We start from the raw sequence: 27,757 nt of genomic DNA, 5'->3' as shown, positions 1-27,757 counted from the left end.
AAGGGAAGGTGTGTACAGGTAAGTGGCCCCTTCCAATCAGTCGTTCGTATACATTACGTCACGCGTCAAGTGTACCTAGATCGCATTCAAGAGATCTCATTGACTGATGAGAGGCAATGATTGTCATTAACATATTTATGTAGGGGCACAATGAGCATCTTTGTCTGCTTAAGTTTATACAACAACAACAAAAAGGACACGCTTTTGGTAGATCTAGCTCAGTCAAGATGCTTCATTTATTTCATATGAGTCATAGTTTAATCGTTTTGTGACACGAAAGTAAACAGACTGGCCAAAAGGACGATTTCTAACGGCTTATTCTCATATAATTATGTATGCTTTCTTTTCCTATACTTACAAAAAAACATTCATTTATGAAGCCGAGGGTTTGCTCTTCTGACTTTACCAAAAAGAAAGCTTTGTGATTTTCCGTTTAAAAAATCTAAATACAACACAATTCCCATAGTTCATATATATTATATCCGAACATCAAAACTCTATACATTTCACACAATCATTCAATTCATATTATAGTAAAAAATAAAATAAATAAATGTAACAAGAATGTAAATCCTTTATTTTGACAACTTTTCATTATCCTATCGAGCTGAAACACATTTAGATCTAATAAATTGAAGAAAGATAGCGTCATTAATTATTGAATTATTTTTAAAAAATTATCGTTAAAGCATATGGGAAGCAGGGGAACAGACAACTAGTTTTCTTATGATTGAGTATAAGCATTTTCTCAATTGCATATGATCGCCCCCATACGAATGTTTAAAAAAATATGAAAAATAATGAATGTTAAGTATACTGTATTATTTGAACATATAGATCTAATATGAATTGCTTTTTTATTTCTATATGACTTGCTCTAGTTTGGTCCATTTTACAAGCAACACTTTCCTCTCCCGTGCACTAGACCCACGTTGCACTAGTAAATTGGTTAATGCACTAAACATCATATAGCCACGACTAACAGCTGTAACCTATGGGAAGTGCTGGACAGATATGAATAAAAATATCTTGGTAACATCATTCATTGCCATGTGAAGCAGCAGTCCACATTCCGGGATTCCATCTACGGTGGGAGACAGTTGTCACCAGTCCATACATCCCTTACTGGCTCCATTATCTGAAAATGGAAGGGACCTCCACAGTGTGGTGGCTGTACTTGTTAGTCAATAGGGATCTTCACATTCTCATTTCACTTCAAACGAATCCATAAGTAAAGTGAAGAAAAAGTCCTCGACTCATATCATGACTTTCTATTTCAATCATCAAACTGTTTTATTCATACTTATGACAATTATACTTAGATAATTGTTTCACGACTTAATTGCCTGGCTTTAAATGTCAATAATGTCAGTGTTTGTCTTTGATAGTCCTTCAGTCTTCAAAAGTCAATTTTTGAACGCGTTATTTATGGGATTATGACAAATTGTTCACAGACAACTGGTTCAAAGGCCAATGTTTCCCCCAGCTATTGGTTCCCCAGACAAATAGTTCTCCGACAAACTGTGGACAGATTAAAAACTGGTTTACGGACTCTTAGCTCAACAAAAATGGTTCAATGCTAATCGCATGGGCGTGGTGGCCAAGTGGTAAATCTCGGTGCAGACAAATTTTGAATTTCGGGATTCTGAAGAGTCCACCCAACTTAAATAGGTAGCCTGACATTAATTGGGGAAAGTAAAGGCGGTCGAACGTTGTGGTGGCCACAAGACACACTCGTTAACCGTTGTCCAAAAGAAATAAATGACCTTAACATCATCTTCCCTATAGATCGCAAGGTCTGAAAAGGGTAACTTATTTTAGTGAGTTTAGTCCCAAAATGACAATGCGTAATAGTTCCGTGTATTAGCTCTTTAGTTCCCAAAATGTCAGTGCTCATTAGTTCTTTAGTCTCCAAATGTCAGTATGTACCGCTACTAGTTCTTCCGTCCCCAAATGTCAATGTGTATTATTTCTGTAGCCCCACAATGGATGTTTATCAAGAAGTGTTGTTTTTTTTCATTATATTTTTTTTCGAGTCACCATATTTATCTTACGAAATGGAGGTCGATACATTCTAGGATGAAAAAAACAAACATGTGTGAACCACGCCTGACTGTGTTATGAGGCCAGTAGTTACTACAGGCTTTGCCTCATAAATAATCATAACTTCTAGTCAATGCAGTCGTTAATTCGCACATGTTACATTTTCTCCAAGTTTCCCAAGACCATTATTCATGGCGGAATGTCAATATCTGGCCTGTTTGTTTTATACATTTTAGACTTTCTTTTTGGACTTTCTTTTAGAAGTGATGATGATTGCAGGATGGCAAGGAGTAGACGCGGGTAGGGCTCGGTCTCGGGACCATTATACAACAGTGTGAAGTGCACTCCACACGACCAGGCTGTCAAATCAACATGTTTGAAAAGGTCATAAGTTAGGAGATCAATAATTAGGCCTAACGTATTTCACAACTTGTAACCGAATGCCATTAATTAGACCTTACACGATTCACAGCATGTATTATTTAATGACCGAACGTCCTTAACCGAACCGAACTTACTTAACAACCAATACATCTATTAATCCCGTGCACGGCGCTACTTCCCTCCAATAGTCTTTAGATTCTGAATGAAAAGTATTCCGAGATAGAATTACCCGGTGCAATGAGGGCCAAGCGCTATAATATAGACAGCGTTCACTCGACAAAAGACTAACAAAACAGAAACATGATATGTACAATTAGCAGCACAAACGTTGCCTCGCGCATTAACCCATTTCTACCAATTGCATAGGTCAGTGAGGTGCAAACTACTTTTCCATATGTCTATTTTCCCACCCACGGATTGTGTAAGCACTGTATGCCATATGGTCCCAGCTTCAGTTGAATAATATGACAAGCACATTTTTTTTACCTGTAAAGCTCCACAGATCAAATATTTTAAACACCAGAACAAGAATTCAATAGAATTTTAGACTTCAGGTGTTAGGACTACTTTCTGTTAGTAAAATGTTTTACTTATTTCGGATGTTCCTTCAGAGTTGAAGATAATTACTTCCTAGTCCAAACCTCAAGCAGGACGACGGGGGATGGGAGCGGGCAGGGTTTGAACCCGGGACCATCGATAAGTCCGAACGACAGTCCAGCGTGCAAACCGCACGACCAGGCACGACCTAATATGTAGGCTAATAATAGTAATAATAATACTAATAATAATAACATCGGCGTACAACTATCTCATAATTTAGGAAAAACTGAGTTGGAAAAACAACGAAAATATGAGAACCTAAGCTTGGAGATAAAGCGTTTATGGAAGTTATCCAAAATAACAATATACCCCATTGTTAAATCAAACGAGGGGATAATAATAACTGACCTCAAAGATACCGTCAAGGCTCTTAACATTCCTAGGAACATCTCGTTGCATGTCAGAGGACAGTACTGCTGCAGACCTGCCACATCGCCAGAAAATTCCTCAGTGGACTACATTGAATGTTGTTTCTCTTTAACGAAAGTTGACCCTGGCAGTGCCAAAGAATGAATACTCGTTCGTTTCTAACACAATAATGGCTGTCTTAGATTCGGAAGATTAAGGAGTGCACTGTTTCACATGGTTGCGCAAACCCAGTTGCGACCTTTTTTTTTCCACATCTGATACAGACAAGACCGTTGTCCGCCGGGGGGGGGGGGCGTGCCTAATATGTAATGAGTAATGCTTCTTTATAAGGAAATATTTTATTTGGGGAGGGACGGGTGAAAGGGAATAAATTCAACGCACAGCGCTAAAGAAAATGTGTGAGTAACCAAAGTAAACAAAAACAACTAGCACGTGTTTTCCCAAACCTTTTCCACAACGGAACACTTAGCACATTTGGACAATTTTGCGGAACACTTTCCTTTTTCATTGGTTAGACAATTTCCAACTAGAAAAAAAAATGAATGACTAGATCTAGTTTTCATTTATAACTGGAATGACTATTGCCAGCAACCTACATGTAGACATTGAGATGAGAAAAAGAATTTGAAAGGCTTCTGTAGCAATGGCAAGAATCTCTAAGAGTGTCTGGGAAAATGCCGAATTGACCACGTCAATTAAATATTTTCAAAAAGAAAAAAAAAGTTTTGCAGTTTGGTGATTAATAGTTTGGTAAACTATTAACCATTGGTAAATGGGATTCTAATATCTAATCTGGCATTAACTAAGCCTATTGCATTTGACAGACAGCTGTTAGCCTATATCAGTGATGCCCTAATTACGCCCGCGGGCCAGATTCGGCCTGCGAAGTGGTTCTATCCGGTCCGTCGAAAGGTCGGTCCAAAGTGTAGAAAAAAAAACTCCCCCCCCCCCCCCAAAAAAAAAGGTTGAAAATGTATCTTTACCTATGTTAGGGTCCTCAATTTTAATCTGGATTGGATTAGTAGCATAACCTTTGTGTTTTTATGAAATGGTACTCGGAATCTGGTAAAAAATCTGGTGACTCGATTTCCCGACAAAATAGCGCAAGACAAAATAGCGCTGACTTATATATGATGTGTATAAAAGTACCGGATTATTAGTAATGTAATGTCCTGGGCATCTTTTTTGTTGATGTCTCTATCTTTTTCAATATTAATAGATCTGAAATTATGCCATATATCATTTCCCTTTTTTCACCTTTGTTTAGGACGAATAACTATATTGCCAATGTACGGAAACAAGCCAGTGATGGAATTTCTACGTGACATTTCCTACAATTTAACTTTGTGAAAGTATGTGTGTGTGTGTAAATTTGACAAGTATCTTTGCGTGTTTTCGAAGTACACTTTTATAATGTAAATAAATGCTATATTTTAAAATTATTCATTTTACCTGATTATGATTTTTGCTTATTTATGTTTTAACGTTATGTTTTATCTAAAGTATTTCCTGCAAAACGACTGAAAAATTATGATAACATTAAAACAAAACAAAAAATATTGGCTCTATTCATATTTTACGATATCTAAAGTATTTCTTTCAAAATTACTAAAATATATTTTTTTCTGCGCTATTTTGTTCGCGCTATTTTGACGGGGTACCAAAAAATCTACCAGAAAAAGTGAACGTATCTTTCTTTTTTACGGAACTTGATAATAAGTCAACATATTTGTTTTATAATGAAGGTGTGGCTGCTTTAAAAAATAACAACAACATAAAAACGGCATTATGAAACAAATAATGTAGCGTTCTTGATTTGAGACGCTAATAAAAGATTGGAGGATTTATGAGAATATTTACCAATAAGAGGCAAGCTAATGAGTAGTAGAGAAATGAAGCCATTTTCCGACCGAAATAAACTTCAAATATCCCATTAATCAATGTAAGTACCAGACCTCAAGGGTTTCTTATAAAACAATTTCAAGTCAATTTCATTGCGGTTTTTTTTTTTTTTTACCTTGTCGTTGATTATGCACTTGACGTGAACGAGGTTTGGACTAGAATGAACTAATCCTCAGTCGTGAAAGAGGTTTGGACTAGAATGAGCTAATCCTCAGTCGTGAAAGAGGTTTGGACTAGAATGAGCTAATCCTCAGTCGTGAAAGAGGTTTGTGCTAGAATGAACTAATCCTCAGTCGTGAAAGAGGTTTAGGCTAGAATGAGCTAATCCTCAGTCGTGAAAGAGGTTTGGGCTAGAATGAAATAATCCTCAGTCGTGAAAGTCCGAAACAAAACACTCACTACTATTAATGCAATAACTCACACGATAAGATTCCTTAGTTGCCTTTTCCTTTTTCTGTTTGTACTTTTCTAGTGAGTTACATTGTCACTTTAAAAAGTGCATGTCTTTTCCCGAAGTTCCCATCGCGAAGTTCAGGCGCTATAATACATTTGTTCCAGCACAAAGTGAAGCGGTCTGTTAACCTTTGTGTGAGAGCAGCAACACACATTTAAAAAACTTCTGCTGGATGACCATCTGCTTTATGCCTTCATCAACCTCACCAAAGCATTTGATACAGTGAGTCGCGATGGTTTTATGGGGGATTTTGTCCAACCTCGGATGCACTCCAAGGCTACTATCCATTCTGAAGCAGCTTCATATTAGACAATAATGCCAAATTAGACACAGTGGTGACATAGCTGATTATTTCCCTATAGAAAATGGCGTAAAGCAGAGTAGTGTACTTGCTCCGAGGCAGAGAATGCATGAAGGCATTTACATATGTTCCTCTTAAACGGCAATGTGTTCAACCTTCGGCTTTTACTGTCCTATACTAAAGCAAAAGAGATGTTCGCCACAGGGCTGAACTGAACATAAGCTCCAGCTCAACGTTAACGAATCAATGTACACTGCCACTTCTTTTGTGATCTCATAACTAACCTCGGAGAAACAAAAGTCATGTTTCAGAAGTCATCAAAGAAAAGCCCACAGAACATCGTGAATGGACGACCCCACAACGTGATATATCTAGATACCAGGTACGCTTCTAGTCCCAAGAATCTTGCCATAGAGTTACCGGATATAACACATATGCTTCCAATTGGATCTCTCCCAAACAACTTACGTTGGCCTAGAATTTCGACAATTACAAATTTGGTAAAAACAGCAAATGACGGTTTCAAAAGTCCTTCGAAACGGTAACAGAAATTTGTATAACAAGCTAAAACTAAAACACAAGTTTGATAATTATCATTTGTCCAAAGCAGTTGTGGCGAGATGAAAAGTAACTGTTCACACACAATAATAGATCTATATTCCCTGTACACGTGTTTAAAAAGAGGTATAGTTATGATTGTTTACCAAAATATTCATAATGCAATAATGTAGTGGACTTTCAGGTAAAATAATACTGCTTGTTTTGAAAAGGAACAAAATATTTAAATAAGCCTCAGGCAAAGGTTATAAGATTTTGTTTTAATAACCCCTTCCCAACAAAACAACTAACAGAGCCAGGCTAACAAAAAGAAATAAGAGAGGCTAATAATAATAATCCCCCCCCCGCAACAATAGATTGTTATATTAATAATTGTTGAACTAAAATACCACAAATTAAGTGTTAATGTAATAAATGCTGTTACAGACACACAAACATAGATATCCTAAACCCTACATTATATGAGGATAGAATTACAAATGAATAAGACAAATCATTTAAATTTTTAATGCCCAAATTCTTCTTTATCTTACAATTAGATTATTAACTGTATTTTTAAAAAAAAAATGTTTTCTGAATGATCTTCTATAGTGAGCTACAAGTATACTAACCATACAGCAAAGATATCAATTAAAATGATTACTACTAACTTAGGCGCAGTTCACAAATCATATGAGCCCATAGGAAGACCACATCATTATTACCAGAAGGACTTCTTAACAGTTAGTTTCATTAAGAGATTAGGACTAGCAAATAAACATTCCTCCTTCAAAACATGTACATTTTAATAAAAGCTTTTTTTTCTCTAGTTAGCTTAGAGGTTCATAAATAACTATAAATCAAGATGCTGTTAGTCTTAGTCATAGGAAATAGGCTACCTAATGCTAGTGTCTGTCCTGTAAATCACTGGGCTGAAATCAAAGAAATATTACTAGTGAAGTACTGGGGGTTATTTAACTGACCAGAGCTCATTCTAGTAGACTCTGGTTCATCTCACTATTTCAGCACTTCAAAACAAAACAAAAAACAACAGATCATCCCATCCATCAAACACAAACATACCTATGTGTATAATATTGTGTTTTCAATGTAAGCCTACAGTTGACAGTTTTTTTTGTGAGAAAATAATACATCCACACCTAGTAATCCACATTGTATCAAACATCAAGTAAGAAGAATAGGGAGAAATAAAAGATCCTGATGAGATTGGCAGACAATAGAAAAAATAAAAGGCTGAGCTGAAGATAGGAAAGAAAAAAAGAGGTAGTTTTAAGATCTCAAGTGCCAAACAAAGGGCAGATTAACAATAAGTTCTGACACCAAATTTCTGCTTGTTTGGTGTAAGTTTAGAATAGAGAAACAAAAAAAGGACAACAGAAGACAGAGTAGTAGTGGCAAAAAAAAAAAGGTTACTTCTTTTAATTCATAAAAGGCCCAGGAATTGGTGCAACAACATCATGTAAGTACACCCAATGGTAGTTTTTGATAGCTGTGACTTCAACTTAACCACATGGGCAAGTTCAATCCAATGACCAGAGAAAAAAAAACAGCAAGAAAGAGTGGTATAAAACATCTATGAAAGAATTCAGATGACTCACTGTCAGTATCTTGGAAAGTGCATGAGACTATATTTTTAAACAAATATTTGGTTTAGAATGGAGATTAGTTGGCTCATCAAGCAATACGTCTGACCTGTATAGAGACACTATCTGCCTGAGCCAATAAAGCAGCACAGATAGTGATTATGTCATCATTAGCTATGTTGTCAATGTTATCAATAAACACTTATCTAAGTGATTACTAGCCTAGTGGTAATCAAATTAATCATGCAAGCTCTTGTGAAAACAAAAAAGTTCACCATTTTTAAATAGCACTTAGATTAGAAGATAGCACTCAAGAGTTGTGAGAACTAAACTACATTGAAAATAAATCAAGTTTAGTTTTTTTTTTTCAAAACTATAATTATAACACTCAAAGCAAACTGGACAATAATATAACAGAATAAAAACTAAAAGCACACTAAAAAAAAATCATTAAATCAAATTTAATTCGTCTTCACATAATAAAGGAAAAAAAAAGACCTATCAGAAAGTAGGTCAAAAAGATCCCTTTATTACAGTTTAATAAGATAACTTTTTATAACTTACCCATCAATCGGTTCAAATAATATTTCCACTTTGATGACAGTTTTTGTGCCAAAGCGTGTCTGGTGGAAAATGTTTTAAATATTTCAAATATATGTTAAAGCTAAGGTATATAATGTTAAATCAAATTAATGTTTGAGCATGGGTAATTCAATAATTATTGTTCTGATGGAGTCAGTACTTTCTACTTTTTGTTCTAGGCAACAAACTACAGCTTGCCCTCTATCCCAATTTCAGAGCCCAAGTGATACCACTAATATGATTTGGAAGAAGTGCAGCTAGACAGCCTCTACAAAAATAGTGGTACCTGTGGTAATAAAATTACATTCTTGCTATACAGTATTGTTTAAAAAAACAACTTTTTAAAAATGTAATTTATAATTGCCATAAAAAGAACTGCTTAGGATTAAGTGTAATAAGATAAGTGTATGGAGATTACCTTGAGAAGAACATACTGAGCCTTGTGAAGTGAGCAATGCTGCCATCTCAAGTAACATCCAATTTCTGGCTTCCATCGAATAACCAACAATATTGCCCCTAATGTGAACACCACAATGAAATAGAACAGAACTTGCTTCCAGGCTGACTTTCTGTAGCCCCAACAGATCTACAGTTGAGGTAAAAGCAAGAGATATTTTTGAGACACTTAGTTACATGTTAGGCGTTCAGCATATTATAATATTTTAGTCTTTACATTTACAGAGCATAATTAAAATTAGGTTTAATTGTGTTCATGTAGTTCACAATCTTAGAGTTTTCTTTGACCTAACACTATCTTTCGACCCACACATATAACAGCTCTGCAAGGGTCTTTATCTGCAGCTGTGCAGATCTAACCATATTTGACAACAGAGTCAACAAAAAAGCTAGCTATAGCATTCATACTCTCCTGCCTTGACTACCACAACGCCGTTTGGAAGTCAATCCCATTGATCTCAGACAAACAACAGGCTTCAATGCATTCAAGAAGATGTCATTTTAGCTCTTGTATTTATGTTTGTAATGTTATCACAGCACCTTGAGCCTGCATCATGTTTGTTAACAGCGCTCTTTAAATTTAATTATTATTATTAATTAATTAAGATTAATGTTTTTTAATTGAGAAAATTCTGTTAATTAACAACCTTTTAGTGTGCACAATAGTGGGGAAAAAACATAATGCAAGTATCTTTTAAATAGTTACACAACTGCCCTAATTAAAAAGGGAAAATAGATTACCTTAAAGACTAACAAATAAACAGAAATAAAATGATAAAGAATTAAGTATTTTAAAACTAACCAGTTCTTCATCAGTCCCTTTGTTTAAAACACTTTGTCCCTGCAGCAGTGAATTACGAGTTGTAAGTTCCACTGAAGTTCTGCTATCTGAAAAACAAATTATTTGTACTTGTCTAAGTCTCATTTCTGAAATATTTTTTACTTCACTATTTCTTTAACTCTTTTATGTAAACTACTTCACAATTATTTCAATTAAGATACAAGTCATTTTCTTTTTAACAGTTTTTTTATTTTACTATTTCAATAACTTAATTTTTTGAATCAATTACTTGTCTTTCATTATTTAGCAATAATATATCTAAGAAATATTACACATTTTGAGAGTCTTTCATGAAAAAAATACAAATAAGAGCCTATGAATGAAGTCACAGTAAATAATTCTTGATACTTGAAATCATTTAATAATATGGCATTGTCACAATGACCTGGCATGTGGCCATGCTGAGTTTATTACTGATCACACATGATTGTTTATGTTTACTCAAGACAATCAATGTTGACTTTCATTATCACACAGTTTAGGCTTTGTGGCTAAATAACAAGTAGAGAAGGATGTAAGAACAAACACTGCCCATTTAATAACCTTAAATTCAATGATGATAAAGGCAATGATGTAAGGAGAAACAATGCCTATTTACCAACCTTAAATTCAATGATGATAAAGGAAATGATGTAAGAACAAACAATGCTGATGTATCAACATGGAAGCAACAAATTAAAAAGATTTAATTGAGCTTTAGACAAATTTTTAGACACAGAAAAAGATGTAAAAAGAATCTATGACAGCATTAGACATAACAAATGATCAAAAAGAAAATGATAAAGGAGAATTATGATTATCTTTTAAGCAAATCAAAAGTTCTATAATGAAAAGAAATGTACAATAACACTTCAGGAAAAGATAATTACTTCCTATTAAAATCCATGTAAGTTAGTCAATTAGAAATTTAAAATACAACTAAGAAATGGGATTTCCTGGCTATTTATTGCAAAGCTGTTCAATGCATGAGTGGCACTTAGAAAGAAAAAGTTCTTATACATGTTTGTCTAAGAATATGATATAAGAAATGTGTTTTTACAATTTGTATTCTTATTAAAAGAATGAAATTAGATAAGAGACTTAATGTTTAAGAGAGGTATAAATTAGAAAGGAAAGAGAAAATGATAGTGGAGGAGCAGAAAAACAATAAAAAGAAATAAAGAGTAAAAACTCTTTTACATCAAACTGATAAATGAAGTGACTGAAACTTAGTTTCCAGTTGGAGGAGCCTGTTTACAAATTTTTTTTATATTGAATAATCGGCAATTTGAAACAGATTTTAATTCAACCAGCTTTATTCCCAGTGCTATTTTTTAAGCTTTTGTCACATTCCTTAAAAGTCTAAATAAACAAAACAAACAAACCTTAATTTTAGATTATTATCTGGACTACAAATGTGATTTCAAAAAAAAGTTGGGTATATAACTACAACTAGGAAGATTACTCTATAAGCCACGTCTACCATTCTTCCTCATTAATGGAAGACTTAGGGTGCAGAGGGTGAAATTAGGTTAACATCTTTCTTGTTACTCTATGTCAGTATTATTAAATGCTAGTCTGTAACATGTCACTAAATGGCATTAAAAAAAAAAAAAAACTAATAATAGTACTGGGTCGGCCCAACAATGTATTGCAATAATAATGATAATATATATTGTTAAGAATCTCACTATCAAGGCTCTCTGCAAACTGCACCATACACCACCAACTTAAAGAACTTGACAACTCAGGGCTCCAAAGTAACGTAAAGGTTTAATGTCCATAAATAACAGCCAATACTGTACAATTGGCAGCACGTAGAACAGAACAAATAGCTCTGCGATAACAAATATCTCTCCGATAACACCGTTCCGCCGTATCAAGTCTTGCACTGGCCTCTCCGTCTCGTTCCGGGCTTGCACTGGGTTCAACAGTTCAGGACTGACTTCACACACTTGGGCTCGTTGTGTCGGACTCGATCACAGACCAAGATCAAGACGCCGTTCGTCTCAACTGTACTTGATAGTACTCCGCACTGAACCGTCGTAATGCTCCGTACAGAACCACACCGCTGAACTGTGCTGTAGTCGACCGTGTTCTGAACTCTTGTCGTGAACCTCCTTTCTGAACCGTCTTGACTGCGTCACCTCCGCTCTTATATAGGGTCCCTACTGGCCTTCTCGAACCGGACAGAACGCCGCTCGACGTTTCTAGGTGGTCAGATGACTACATCCCTCGTGACACTCCTGAGCTCTGTTCACGATGTCGATCCTTCCCGAACCATCATGTTGATACTCGTCTCGGCCGATCGTCGTAACTCGTCACGGTTGACCGCTCGTCTAGCGCTGGCCTGGGGCGATTTGCGTCGGCTGACTACACACACACCACTACCCCCATCTGTGCCACCACCAGGTTTATAACAATATATTTATATATATTGGTCTTTGAATATTTCACTGATTCCCTATGATATTATAGTTCAATATATTTATTTATCTTGGTGAGGCTTTATTTTATATTCATTTTATTCATATATATTATTATTATTATAGCTTTTATATAGCGCTACTTTCATGCTTATAGCATGCTCAGAGCGCTTTGGTCCAATCTCATTTGTGGACCAGTGGGTGGGAGGGGGTATCTAGGAGTTGGTTTTCCCGTGCTGCCTTTAGGCGCTCAATAAACACAACTCTGCCCGAGTCGGGTGTCGAACCTCGAGCCCCCTTCTAGGTAGCCAAGACAAGCCAAGTTCATGCGCACTTAGCCTCTCGACCACGCTTCCCACCATATTATATATATATATGGCTCCTTCTGTCTCGTAAGACAATGGATGCGCCCAGATGAGTCACTGGCTTTGGTTACGTCTTGAGACGGGGCATAATCTGGAGTGGCTGATCAAGCCAATTCTGGATTGGCAGAGTTTGCCACAGTTCGAGCATTTATATTCATCTGTCCTAGGGCTCACTGACAGGGCAGCTTTCTTTTTCTTTCTCTTGACCGATATATATATATATATAATATATATATATTTTTTATAACTAGATCTATATTCATAATCTAGATGTGTAGATATAGATACATCTTGATATATAATCTACATTACATTTATTATCTAGATCTAAATCAAATCTATAAAAACTATAAAAAGTTTAGACTCTATACTCTATAGATTACTATAGATCTAGATCTATTTTTAATCAAATCTATCTAGACTCTTGATGTAGTCTATAGTCTATACCTCGGAGTAGGACCTAGAAGTCCTAGATTATATTATTATACTATAGGTCTAGATTAATCTAGAATCTAGATTAAGATATTTATATTATTCTAGAAATCTAGATCTATATTATATTGAATATTCTATTTCTTATTCTTATTCAAACTTATTGTTATATGTCTATTAAGTCTATAATCTAGACTTAGACTCTAAATCTATAGACTATAGAATAGATTTATACTACTAGATCTAGACTCTAGTACTAACACTAACAGTAGTAACAGTTAACAGCTAAGCCGCTAAGGGCTAGCCAAGCTAGCTACTCTAACTGATTACTGACCTGTATGGTGATTCATATTTGTCACAATAAATTCGGAATCGCATGCTTAGTTATCTCATAACTGTGAAATTTGACTATCCAAACAATGAAACATGTATTCAAAATCTACGGTCTAAATAATCAGTTTAAAAAGAGAGTAAAATGATGTGCCATCAATAACCGTTTGGCTAAGTAAGGTGTGTTACTGGTGGCTCGCAGTGAACATATTGACCCCACTAGATCTACTGTGAGCGTCGAAGTGCTGAGCTATGACGGTAGCAAATGTGTACACTATATTCTGCTAGAGTCTAGATCTATAAATAGCTTCGGGAAAGTTCAACCATATAGACCATTGTTTGTCTGTTCTCCACTTTCAGTGTTGGAATTTTTTTAAATGGCATTTTACTAAATTTAGAATCTACTAGATCTATCTCTATTGTCTGTAATAGTCTGTAAAAAGTCTAAAATATAGATTCTAGAGTCTAGATCTAAATCTAGATAGATCCTTTTTTTTTCCAAAACTGTCGTTTTTTAAATGTATATCTAGAATTCTAGATCTACTCTAGACAACGTGCGTAGTCATAGAATGTAGATTATAGATCTATAATCTCTGTGATCATGACTTAAAATTAATTAATAATTAATAGCTGTTTGAGTCTGATAGATTAGATTCAAATAGGCATATGCCTATAGATCTTGCGGCAATCTAGCCTACTAGACTAAATCTAATAGAAAAAGATGAAAAATGATATTATTTCAAAATAAATATGTTGGGTCTAGTAACTCCGGCTCGTGGACGGTCCCAAGCTTGGCTGAAAAAGGAGGAGGCAGGAGGGTTGGACGTAAGGCTAGCAAGTAGCAACCACCCTCTGTGGCACTTGACGTTTCGAGAGACGATCTTTTCCCTTTGCAACTTCTTGTGTTACTTTGATGCACAGCTGCGGTCACAGGTTGGGCATATATGTAATCACCAGGCGCCATTGCATTTTCACCCTTCTTTCTACTAGGACTACTGTTGTTAGGCATCTTCAATCCAGGACCCTTCTTTTAATGCTCGCTCTATCTATCCAGTGCCACTTTTTCCAAGCTGCTAGTGTCGATTTTGAAGAGCTTCATGTCGCGTTTGCAAACATCCGTATAGGGCCTACCGTAAAAGTGGGTGACCAGCGACTCTCCTGCCTTCTGTTAGATCGCCATACAGAATATCTTGTGGAATTTGACCTTCTGGCATTCTACGAACGTGGTCAAACCAGCCAAGGCGTCTGCTGCTGATAACAGAGCGGATGTCATGGCACCCTACTCTTCGTAGCACTTCCTCATTGGTTATTTTATCTTGCCACCTTATTTTAAAGCTCCGCCTTAGGCATCGGAGGTGGAAGATATTTAGTTGTTGTTTTTTTTTCCTGCCATGAGTAGGTTGGCCATGTTTCACTTCCGTATAGTAAAGTGCTCATCACACAGGTCCGGTAGACTAAGGCTTTGGTATTGTTAGTCAGCAAGGTATTGTCCCACACTCCTTTCTGCAATCGTGACATGGTGCTCATTGCTTTGGCTGTCCCGTTTTTAATGTCTTTTTTTTTTGCAATAGAACATCGTTGGATATGATGGAGCCAAGATAACAAAAATGGCCAACAATTTCCAGAGGTGGGCCATTAATGGTTACGTGAGGTGCAGTATTTGTGTTCTGGACTAATATCTTAGTCTTGCTTTGACTAATATTTAAGCTACGACCCTACCTGTTGAAAAACCACCAGCTACAGGAACAGTCCAAACAGCAAATCAACAGAAGTCGTGTACCTGGGAGAAGATGTACCTCCAGCTGGAAGGTACATTAGTGTCATCTGGAAGTCGACAGGCCGAATACTATCGTTTCCACCAAGACCTCATCGGCGCATGGAACGTCCGGAATTTATGGAGCAGAGATTTGGAGAACCACCGTCACCACCATTAAAAATAATCCAGTTATCAATACCTGCATCAGAAAGATTTTTATGATCCGCTGGTCAGACATTAAAGTAAATATACTTCATAGACGCTGAAGATGGATATGCCTCTGTCAGTCCAGAAATACATGGCGCCGCGATTGGGAATCAGATGCCACCTAGATAGGAAAAGATGTAGGCACAGTTGGAGAAATTTGCAAAGAAACGAATTAGCTGCCTTGTGGCCTATGCCCAAGACGGGACCACAGGCAGATATGAAGATATAAATCTAGTAGGCCTACCTTTAGTATGTTTTTTCATGTCATGTCATAGACTAGCGATACTATCAATAATGGAAACGTTTTCTCTAGCCTAATTAAAACCCTTGAACTATGTTATGATAAATGTAATCAATCAGGCAGAGTTGTAAATCTTTTTTTAAGTAATTAAATATTTTAGATATTTGCATAGCTGACCACATTAATGATTATATAATATTCTGTGTATGAAGGATTTCTTTACTTCAAATGCATTTGTGTATTCTTAAAAAAACAACAACTGCTTTTGTAAAATGTGGGCAGGGTAAAAAAATATTATTTTTTTTTTAAGTTTCGAGTCTTTTGGCACACTCGTGCCCATAATCCCTAAAAGGTTACTGTCCCTTCATACCACAAGAGCTAAATTGTATTCAGTTAAGTTATTAAAAACAAGGTCTATTCTCAGTTGTTGTTTTTTTAATCTAACATTCATTGGTCATTTAAGAGAAAAATAATTGCTCTACAACAGAGGCATTGCCCCCCCCCCCTTTTTTTTAAAAGTATTTTTAATGTTGTTGTTTTACTATACCCGATTGATAAAAAAATTGATGATTATGCTGTTAAAAAAAACAACAACAATTAAAAAGTTAAAAGCTGTGTTTTTGTATCATTTATTAACTAAATGCATGTTTAACACAAAAACAATGACATTTGTAGTCAAATATTACACAAGTCTTTCTTTACAGGCAGGCCAAAACTTACATTGGAGTTAGCATAAGGGGAGACAAGTTACATGAATCATTCCAACTACAGGTGGAATTAAACCCTGGAAACTTAAAATTAAATGAGTACTAGTAAGTAAACCATTCATAGAAAGACCACATACTTTCAGTATTGGCTTAAAGGAATGAAACAGGGAAAAAAAAAAAGGACTGATACCCACAGCTAATTATACATGATGATAAATGTTATACAAAAGCATAGCATGTGTATTTGTTGTGTATGTGTTTGGAAAAAAAAAAAAAAAAAAAGGTGGAGGGGAAATTGACCTAGTTTTAAATATTGCACAAACAATAATTCAATATCCATGGCTAAAGAAAGAAAAAAAAATTATCAATTTAAATAAAGATCAATGTTATTTCTGTGAAATCTTGAATATAAACAAACAAAAATACACAAAGGTAGGAATGCTTAATGTCTTGTACAAAGTGTAAATGACCAAGATTACCAACAAATGTGACATATAGATTTAAAAATAACTGCATCATCAAATGAAACTTCTTTCTAACAAATTCTTGAAACATGTATAAACTAATCTAGACAATTTGATGTTTAGAGATATAATATTTAAACAATTTAAATGATATCTAAAAGAGAATGCAACAGTGACAACATGTACCAAGTACTAATTCTAACGTCAATTTCACTAACAGAAACATATCTTACATTCATTAACTATTATTGTCTTTATTTAAAATTCTACACATCAAGTGAAAATAACTAATATAGTATAATTTGAAAAACTAATTTTAAAAAAGTCTGCTGGACAGATTCAAAATCAAATAGTTTCATATTGAGTTTAGATTATCCAACAAATAATACATAGAATGTAGACATTTATCACTTGGTTCATAAGCAATTCCTTTTTTTGCCGAATAAAAGAATAAAGATACTATTCTATCCTTGAAAAATTGAGGTGCTAATGGCCAAAATATATATTTGTGAGATGGTATAGGACAGATTGTCCTATAGACGGTTTATCAAATTTCATGTACAATTTCATGCAAAAATGTATGTATTATTTTCTATTAGAAAAATTACAAATACTTGCTCTCTAATGAAGAAAATTTATAAGCTAAATAATTAGGTTTAGGAAAAAAAGATCACTATAAAAAACTGTGTTATTAATTTTTATGCTAATATCACAGTGGTCTATTTAAAAATGTTTTATGTTTCAATACTGGTATTATAAAAGATTGAAATGTTAGAAAAAAGAAAAGCTCTTTGTTATTAAAATTTGAAACTACTTAACCTTTATGAAAAAAAAATTCCAATCTATTGCCAAGTGTTATTGTAGAACAATAATGTGGGTTAATTTCATCCAATTATTAATAACCTAGGTGACCTACAATCCTAAGACTAAAATTAACACCTAGTCTCATATAACCCACTGCGTCCAATGTAGCGAACCCACTTTATAACGTCATGATCACTATAGTTCATCTTGGACTCAAAAACTTTAAGATAACGAACTTTGAACCCAGATGGAGCAAATGGCACCTATTTAAAAAAAAAAAAGACATTCGCATTAAATTTTAGAAGTAATTATTTAAATTATTTGAATATTCAAGGATGACATAATGCTAGTTCTGAGTCTGAAACTAAAATTATTTAATGCAATCAACTACTTACCTCAAAGTTCATAGAAATAGGTGGTCTGGTCCATTTCTTGCCCTTGTCACTGGTATTTAGCAATTCAATTTCTGCACTCAGCTGACACTCCTTCATGCCTCCCATTCTTTTTATTCTGTTTTCAAACAAAATTATGTTTACATTTGGTAATTATTGTATATTGAGTTGAATTTTGAATTGATTTGAAAAAAAAAAAATAATAAGTTGGCTCTTATAATTTTTCCAGATTAAGTTTGTAAATCCCCCCTTTTTTTAAATTATGACAATCAAAAATAGTTATGACAAAAAAAAATTTAATTAGCTAAAAAGCGGGACATGTCAAACATGGGACATAAAAAAAATACTTTTTCAGATGTTGCTGAGCAATTGTGATTTCAACAATCTTTAAATCTGCATAAATTTAATATTGCATTAAAAAAAAAAAATTAAATGATTTAGATTGATACTTTATTATCCTCCTCTTAACTGTGCCGATGAAGGTATGAAACGGTCTCCCCGAATTAAATATATTTCAGTGCAATCCATCTAAAAGCATTAGTTCTCTCTGTGAGATACTTTGCACAATGTTCATAAGAGCTCACGATAGTCACCTCTGCATACTTTTTTCCTTACCAACCAGACAACTTGCTAATAAGTAAGTTTCATGCGTACATCTTTGGGGAGAAACCTTTCTGGAATTCTTTATGGGCATTTCTGAAATGGCAGAAAATACCTCAAGAACATTGACATTCTGTCACTCAGTATGCAGAACTGAGAACTGCTGCATGGAATGGAATATTTCCGGCTCCACAATGTGTATAAAATGCAGCCACAATTCAGAACACTGGACTAGAAAAAAAAAATTCCAGTGAAGCACTTCTTTGTCAACCACAGACATAAAAAAAAACATCCTGGTCTTTCTTTAGCCTGAAATTCTACTATATACTATATGGATACATTTCTTTTAATGATTTCACACAATCATTATAGGAGCTGAAGTAGTAACAAATTTTCACTGTTTCCATATCTATTGGAAGACAAAACTGCAGCAGTTTTATGACATTGCATACTATTTGGAAAGCACAGACAATACCTAATAGCTTCTTGCCAACACCGTCTGAGTCTTGCAATATCTCAGTATTTGTTCTTGCCATTTTAATCCTCCAAAATTAGCACTACTGTCGAAATAAATTACATCTTTATCTGTCCATGTTTTTGAAAACCATTAGCAATAAATTGTCAAATAGTTTTAGCAGTTGTCTCCTGGAAGTGATTAATTCTATTTTCAATACTTTAGCTTTCACATCCAACAATGACACAAAGAATCATATTATCGGGGGGACACATTTTTATGTCTTTTGGTTCAAAGCATCCATGAGCACTGTCACAAACTGGGCACTACTTTCCTGCTTCTTTACTTTGTCCATTATTAAAGGGTCCAAGACATTTGTAACCTTCACATTTGGTTCTTACTCATGAGAATTTTGGATCATGCATTGTTTAAAGTAATACTGAAGTACAAATATTGAAATACAATCAGCCCATTGATCTAAAACTGTCATTACGAAAAACTGTATGATAGGCAAAAGTATTTTCCGCAGCTGCAAAATTAGACACTTGTATCACCTGTTACAATGATGAAGTACCTTGTGAGAGGCTTATTACTGCAAAAAGTATATTATGATCCATATTCATTGTTTGGTTATATCTCTGTTAAATGATAAATAAAGGCATAATTTCCAACAAAACGTTTTGATCCTGGCTTTGATATGGAACTAGCTAAAGAATGCACAAATAAAAAATATGCATGAGTTGAAAATTGTATGATACATATCTCCATTTACATTATTGAATGAAGTTCTGGGCAACCTTAGGAGTCCATAATTGTAAAATGACAACTAAAAAGCATATTTTTAAACATTTTTTAAAAAGGCTCTCCTTACTTCCAGACGATAGCATTCTCACTAGCTTTGTACTTTGCCTTTCCTTTCATACAAATCACTTGAACACCACTTGTATTTAATGGTGTTGGTATACGGACCTGAAAGATTAAGTGAAACCAATTAACTGAATGCTTTGAGGTTGTCATAATTCTTAATTTTAAGTAACTGATTATTTTCAAATGCAGTTAGACCAAACTGGGCACCATTTTTATGTAAAATATGTAGCCAAATATGGATGTGGTTAAAAAATTATAATTACTTGCATTTAGTTAGTTTGCAGTACACACCGGCTATGCCTGTTGACTTGTTCCCAGGCTTTAAATTGATAATTATGACCAGAACACACACTTCTTTTCTTTTTGAATTGTAAAAAAATGGGCCACATTCTAACAATCAATCTAACATACTTTTTTTAGCCAGTGAATAAGTGTATCTGTTACAATGAAATTTTATGATCTACTCTCTATTTCCTTTTCTGCCCCTCAGAATTTTTTTTTCTTTGGAACTCCCATTTTGTTTTGTTTTTTAACCTGCACATCCTAATTTCTCTGACAGTCAGTCAGTGGTATTTTGCACTTATTAATTAATAAATTTTTAATAAATTAATCTAAAACAAATTTCTTTTTTAGAAATACTACAGACCATGATTTGCTTATTTTGAAAGATTTTTTCCATCTGTCTTATTATGAGTTATAGTTGTTTTTTTTTTGGCTACTTTTCATTACTACAAAACAACCCTTGCCCAAAATTAACCATCAATTAACCCTATTCAAGAAAAAAAAAAAAAGTACCACATATATCTTGTTAATAGTTATTTTAACATTACCTCAACTTTCTGAGCCAAAAGTGAAGGTTTAAAGTTGGATTTGACAACAACTTTCACTTCCATTTTCTGTCGACCCACCTCACGCACCAAAGGAATCACTCTAAATGGCAAGCTAATGTCCTTAGTTGTTCGATATCTAAGCAAAGGCAAAAATATATCAAATAAACAAGAGGTAAATAAATTAAAACTTATTGTATTATCTTTGTATGTAATAAGAACAAAATTTAAACATCCCATAAAAAAAAATTCATTTTATCAATTCAAAACAGTGAATAGAAATATTAAATTATCAGGTCTAACTTCAACAAAGTATATAACATTTCTAAAGATTTACCTCATCAATTCAAATTCACCATCAGGTGGAATAAAACTTATGCTGTGCTCAGTTTCAAATTTGCTTAATTTGACACACTGATGGAACTGGCAATCATCAATGGCAATAGAGGTTTTAGCAGCAGTACTGTAATGATAATTTTAAAATTGCTCCATCAGTGGTTTTGATTATATTTTATTTAAATAATAAATTAGGGTTATCTTTTGGAAAAAAAATGTACAGTGTCTAGAATTGCAGAGGTGGGTGTGTACTGAATTGCAAATGCATTTTGAAAATTTTACGGTAAAAGAATATGATATTATCTATCTAGAATTATTTTTTTAATGAAGACCTGTGACTATTATCATGATACATACCCCCCACCACGTGTTGTATCATCCAAACTACTCTTTCCTTTACTTTCCATTAGAACTTTATCATTGATGCCAAACTTGCATTCTGGCATTCCACTTAAGTAGCTTTTCATAACAATTCTTCCAGCAACATGGGAGCTCAAAACTTGTCCTGAAAGTTTAACAATATTAAAATAAAAGTTTACCACTAACTAAATTGAAAAACACAAAGTAAACAAATTTTTAAAATGTTATTGTGCAGTCACCTTGTTCAGAATACGTTTGGAAGAATAAACATTTTGAAATGCTACACACACCAATGGGCTATTTATGAAGGTGTAATCGTAACATACATGTTTTTTTAAGAAGGTTTCTATCATGATGGCTATACAAGGTGATAATAGTATGCCCACTTCTTAAAGAGAAAGATACCATATTTATTGTGTCTGGTCATACAACCAAAATTAAAATTAATCCTTTTTGTTTTTTTTTTACAAGTTTGCAGCCAACATATTTTTAGAATGTTTTTACATTACATTAACAATAATAGTGGCAATATGAGAAAAATAGTTGAGGATTTACTGAATGCTTATTGGAAAAATGGAAAATTCTAGATATATTAAAGCACTTGGACAAGAAAGTACCTTGAGGAGACATGAGTAGATTTACAGATTCTAGAACATCTAAAAAGAGTTCATTCCTTCTGTATTTAATACCCTCTCTCCTCCAGCCAATCTGACCAGTCACTTGAGATGTGATTTGTGCCGTTTCTTCCTTTGTCTAAAAAAAAAAAAGTTGTAGGCTATTAAATTGTGCAGATGACAAAGTGTTGAAGCTAGGTTTTTATTATCACTCTAATCACTGACCTGTGATTTGACTCCTTGTTGTGTGATAAATGTTTTTAATATCCCAACATCTGTGTTTTGAGGATAACCAAAGTCCAATATTTCTAGAGATTTAAATACAAGATTTGAGTAAGAGTAAGTAAATAAAGGTTATAATATGGCAAACATTTTTCAAAGTTACAGCAGTTACATTCAAATGTTTTTTTTTTGTTTTTACTTATTAAGCACTCACAAAGTTGCAACCGGGTAAAAGTAAAAAAAAAAATATTAAAAAATGAAAGTTTCCCTTTCAGACCTTGCGATCTGTAGGACAGATGATGTTAAGGTTAATGAGCAGGGTTTCATGTGACCAGCACAAAAATATATGGCCTTTATTCCTCCAACATTAGAGTTGGGTGGACTCAGGGGTGTCCTAAAAATCCTGAAATTCAAAATCCCTGTCTTCACCAAGATCTAAACCCAGGATCCCAGGTTCAGAAGCTAAGCGCTTAACCAATCAGCCACCTCAACCCAACAATAAAGGGTGAATGTACATACCATGTAATTATAAAAATTTAGTGTATAACTTTTATTCTCTTATTGACAAAATTATTAAAAAAATGTTTAGATCCCATTCTCAACTTCCAACAGGAAAGTTTCAAAGATATTTTTACTTACCGTCCAATATTTCATATATCAATACAAAATTGTTCTTAATGTTCTCCTCAGAAATTTTGCCAAAGTAGGCAGCCATGACCTCACACATTTTGTGCAAAAACTCAAACACCATGGCAGCATTGACATTCTGTTTAGTTACAGCAGCAACCCATATGTTGGAGCGCTTAATGTGAAAGAAACTGGTCCTGGCAATGTTAGTTACAGGAGAACGCACCTGTTGTCTGGCGTGAATCACATTCACACGAAAAGCATCAACAGCATTGCGTCTGAAATGAAACGATCACATTAATTTCTAAATAAATTATAACATAATTCCTACATAATTCTACTTTTTATTCATTTTGTTATAATTTCTGATAAATTTTAAGCAGCTTGTCAAATTTTAATGAAGGAAAATTGTCTTTGTTTTCTTTTTAAAATGACTATAAATTAAATATAAATATAACTCTACAACATAAACAAATAATTGTGTATTATTTTTTTAAATATTTTTACTTAAAGTATTTCTGTCAATTTTATTCTAGTTAGATGTTTTCATCAGTGTATCAAATATATCTTTAAATTTTTTTTCTCACATTAAATTTAAGTAATAAAAACAATTACCCAATATCATCTCGAAAAACTCTTGAAATTAGGACTTCTCCTTTGTGATTGTAAATAAACAACCCACCAATCATTGTGTAGCCCTATCAGTTTTGTATATCACACAACAATCAACTAAAAATGTAATGTCCTTCAGTGATGCCTTTCAAATTTTAATTACATTGCAATTGCATCTGAAAGTAAAAATAAAATTTCATTAACTATCATTGGTTAAAAAAAAAAAACATATGGCCACCTGTTTAAGAGAAACATTCCTAAGAAATTTAAAGAAAGCTAAAAAGATCAGGAGTTTGTGATTTTAAAAGATACAGAGCACAAAGACAAACAGACACAAAATCTCCTTTGTTCCCATAGCAATCAAATCATTAGATGCAATTAAACTATCTGTATTTAAGCATTTCACTGATAATTTTTGAAGGATATGGTGTGAATATATAATATTTTGTTATCTATAGTTATTAAATGTTTTGTTTGGTGAAATGCACTAATTGTAAGACAAATTTACTTACAAAATAATAAAGATTATTTTTATGTTTAAGTTTATAGTACAAGGCAGCCAAATGGTAAATCACTTGACTGTTAAAGGTCTGGATTTTTTTTTTTTTAGAAAGCAGCAATCATTCATGTGAAACTCAACAAATATGTCATTCTTATGTCACCCTTTTCAAAGGTTTAAATAATAATGAACAAATAGATCTTAACTTCACCACCATGACCATAGCTTGCTGATTTCATGATAGAGAGAGAGCAAACTGTAATAATAAATTGCTCCAAATCAACACCAGGTTGGGCTTAGAAGAAACTACTATGTGAAGCTATTTCAATCTAAACCTAGTGTAGAATCTAGATCTAGACTTAGAAACTTGGTACCAGGTCTCCTTTAGTAGCCTTTGCTAAAACTGTCTAGTCTAGTTAAGTAATAGAGATTTAACCTATGTCTAGTCAAGTACTAGATAGTAGCCTGGTGAAATTTTAGTAAAGCTTTACTAAAATATTTATATAATTCTAATAATACTACTACCAATACTGTATAAAAATGTATAAAAGCATAGATCTAGTCTAGTAATATGTATACAGTAAAGTACTAGATCAAGATCTGCTTGGTCGAGGAGGAACATGTAAAACATTTTACAAACATTTTTTAAGATGCTAGCTCTACCTCTAAGCCTCTAGCTGCAGCACTCTAGCCACATCATTGAAATGAAACATTCTAAAATCTAATCTACTTCCATTATTAATATTAACTACTAACTTCTAGACTAGATTAGATTTTCTGAGTTCTAGACTAGTCTAGATTCTAGAGTAGATGATCTTGAATCTCTACTATATTTATAATCAAGTCTAATCATCTAACTAATTAATTACTAATCCTAATAATTTAGCCTAATGTCATTATGATTAATACTAAATAATAGTGATTAATCATGACATGACCATGATGACGTCTAGATCTAAGACTAATTATTATTAGTTAGAGATGATAAATTTCATCTTCTGATGTACTACGTAGCTCGAGCTCTATTTTTAGACTAGATAAATCTAGACAATCTAGTATCTAAACTACATCTAGACACACTGACTGACAGAACAGGCTGAAGTGGCCTGAAGAAGTTACTGAACAGCTGAGCGACTCAGTAACAGTAATCAGAAACACTTTTTAGACTTAGAACTTAGTCAGTTCTAACACTAAGTAACTTCACTAACACTAACAGTTTTCAGTTCAGTGAGCGATCCAGTCTATTTTTCTATTATCAAGTGCTCATGATCTATATAATTCTTATCTAGAGTTTAGAAGTAGCTTAGAAATATGTAAAATTTTTGTATGCTACTCAATTTATAACTAAGATATGAATTTATAGGAAGCTACTTAACAATTAATCGTTTTAAGAAAATAATAACAAACCGGTGATAAGGGGTGTCAACGTCGCCATCTTAATTTTCTAGATATCCCAGAATGCTTTAATTTGCCAGATTACCATAATTCTAAGCCAAAAATAGCGTGTCTAATTATTTAAATAATATATTAATTTATATATCTATTATATTGCATACATTTCTTTTATTCAATCTTGACGAATTTTTTAAATTATTATTTCAAAAGTATAAGCTAAGTATCTGAAATCAGTTACAGATCTATATCTAGATCAAGCTATCACATCTAACCATGTCTATATCCACCCGTATCCAAATTTGTGTCCAGTCAGTTATAGTCCATAAAGAAAGGAATGTTTTAACCATAAGGCTTGTGGTAACCTAGGTCTTCTTTCATGCAACTATTTTTTTTTATTTTTTTTTTTAAAGATATATCAATTCCTATTCATAAAAATGTTGCCTTATTTCATGCTTACCCAGCAATTTAAAAAAAGAGTTCTAATAGTTTAAAAAATAAATACATGTTACTAAAGAGTTGTTTTTAGACTTTAAAACAATATGAATATTAAAAAAAAAAAAAGTGGTCATTTAAGTATTTAATGTAATTGATGTGAAAAGTGGTTATAAATCTTTCCTAATGGGTGCCAACATGGTAGAGTTGTCAATTTTTTAATGGCCCAAACTGAGAACCAAGGGCCCATTTTAAGGCATTGGTTTATATATATATATATATATATATATATATATACATATATATATATACATATATATATATATATATATATATATATATATACAGATGTAATAAAACGTGACCTCAAATCAGTGAACATCAACACTGATAATTGGGAAGACATAGCTCTAGACCGCAACAGATGGAGAGAGACAGTGACCAAGAAAGCCATGGACAGTGAAAGTACATGGGTCTCAGCTCAGGAAGAAAAACGCACAATCCGAAAAATGGCCAGCTCCTCTACCACCAAAGCAAAAGCCACCTTAACCTGCGCTATCTGTGGACGGGAGTGTCTCTCCAAAATAGGGCTCCACAGCCACATGAGGAAGTGTGCTCTGAGATGAACCATAGTCGTTCTACGACTGAAGGAGGCCAATGATATATATATCAGGGCCGGTCCTACAGATTGTGGGGCCCTGTCTGGGTAGGGATAAGGATAATAAGTGAAAAAATAAGATTTTGTAATAGAATAAGTACAAAATCACTGTCAAATTTACTTAACGAGCCAATTACAATAGATGGTAGTTTTCCAACAAAAAGCTGATGCCTTTTAGATTTAGACTATCGCCTAGCAAAATCAAGATAGATTGAGATCTATATTTACATGTCAGTGACTTATAAAGGATATTAAGTATTTGAACTTCTTGTTTTGGTTAAAATTCACCTTATTATTACTGTTTTATTAAATGAAAGATGATAATGTCAATTTTTTTTAATTCACAAGTAGGATTGGCGCTTCCATATTGAATAACACCCCAAAAAGACAATTGTGTCTTTTTTTTTTCAGGAGATTTGCATGAGTTTTCAGAAGATTTAAATAATTTTTCAGATTTTCATGATTTTTTCGTAGAATTTGCAATCTCAGGAGAATTTCAGGAACCCTTTAATAATAAGTTAAAATGGTTTAATTTAATAATTTACACCTAGAATTGGCAGGGCCTATGATTATATATATTATAATCCAATAAATTGCTTGATGTCAAGTATGGTAATCTTCAGAATCGAAGACATTGGCAATATTATTTTGCCACACATCCAATGCAGACAAAATTAATCTGCAGGAGGACAATTTAAGTTATATTTTTGCCATATACTCCTATCTTCACTTCAAAAGTGGCTATTTAAATCAATTCTTAAGGGCACCTCTGTTATGCTTGCAAAAAAGAGGCCTTTGGCATAAGGTCATGCTCTGTAAGTATCCTGACCAGCACAGCTGTTGAACAGTAATTAGTGCCTCTTTACTACACCAGCATTCACCAGAAAATCCCTCTTAGCCTAGCCATTTTATGCCTCTGATCAAGTACATGTTCCTTAGGTGAAAGCATTATTGTTCTCCCCTTATATCTTCCACAACCCTAACAATTGAAACTTACTATTTGCTGGAAACTGGAAATATAGCCAACTCTAATTAAAAGTAATTGACTAATAATGATTATAAAAAAATATAGGCATAA

General features: G+C 33.6%; 2 protein-coding genes across 2 annotated transcripts in view; both read right to left on the bottom strand.

Annotated features, from left to right (window-relative positions):
* The window catches only part of LOC106067600 (polyamine-transporting ATPase 13A3-like), a 47,770-nt gene extending 33,897 nt beyond the window's left edge, over positions 1–13,873 (bottom strand). Inside the window, exons 1-5 of the mRNA XM_056008686.1 lie at positions 13,610–13,873; positions 10,035–10,120; positions 9,195–9,362; positions 8,759–8,817; positions 7,490–7,522 (exon numbers count right to left, since the gene is read on the bottom strand). Coding sequence (XP_055864661.1) covers positions 7,490–7,522; positions 8,759–8,817; positions 9,195–9,362; positions 10,035–10,120; positions 13,610–13,625 — 362 coding nt within the window. The 5' untranslated portion in view covers positions 13,626–13,873. The remainder of the gene's footprint in view (positions 1–7,489; positions 7,523–8,758; positions 8,818–9,194; positions 9,363–10,034; positions 10,121–13,609) is intronic.
* A 2,549-nt stretch (positions 13,874–16,422) lies between these two features.
* LOC106067585 (AP-2 complex subunit mu) lies at positions 16,423–25,696 on the bottom strand. The gene is made up of 11 exons (XM_056008685.1): positions 25,602–25,696; positions 23,699–23,871; positions 23,096–23,361; positions 22,460–22,542; positions 22,238–22,373; positions 21,618–21,765; positions 21,262–21,387; positions 20,928–21,063; positions 20,102–20,199; positions 18,180–18,294; positions 16,423–18,047 (listed from the first exon to the last, which is right to left on the bottom strand). The coding sequence occupies exons 2-11, from the start codon at positions 23,770–23,772 to the stop codon at positions 17,913–17,915; spliced, it is 1,317 nt and encodes a 438-aa protein (XP_055864660.1). The 5' UTR covers positions 23,773–23,871; positions 25,602–25,696; the 3' UTR covers positions 16,423–17,912.
* Positions 25,697–27,757: the final 2,061 nt, after the last annotated feature.

The sequence above is a fragment of the Biomphalaria glabrata genome, chromosome 13 (genome assembly GCF_947242115.1).
Source record: "Biomphalaria glabrata chromosome 13, xgBioGlab47.1, whole genome shotgun sequence".
In the NCBI taxonomy this organism is placed as follows: Eukaryota; Metazoa; Mollusca; class Gastropoda; family Planorbidae; genus Biomphalaria; species Biomphalaria glabrata.
Note: the sequence above shows the minus strand (reverse complement) of the source record. Positions and strands in the feature narration are given on the sequence as shown.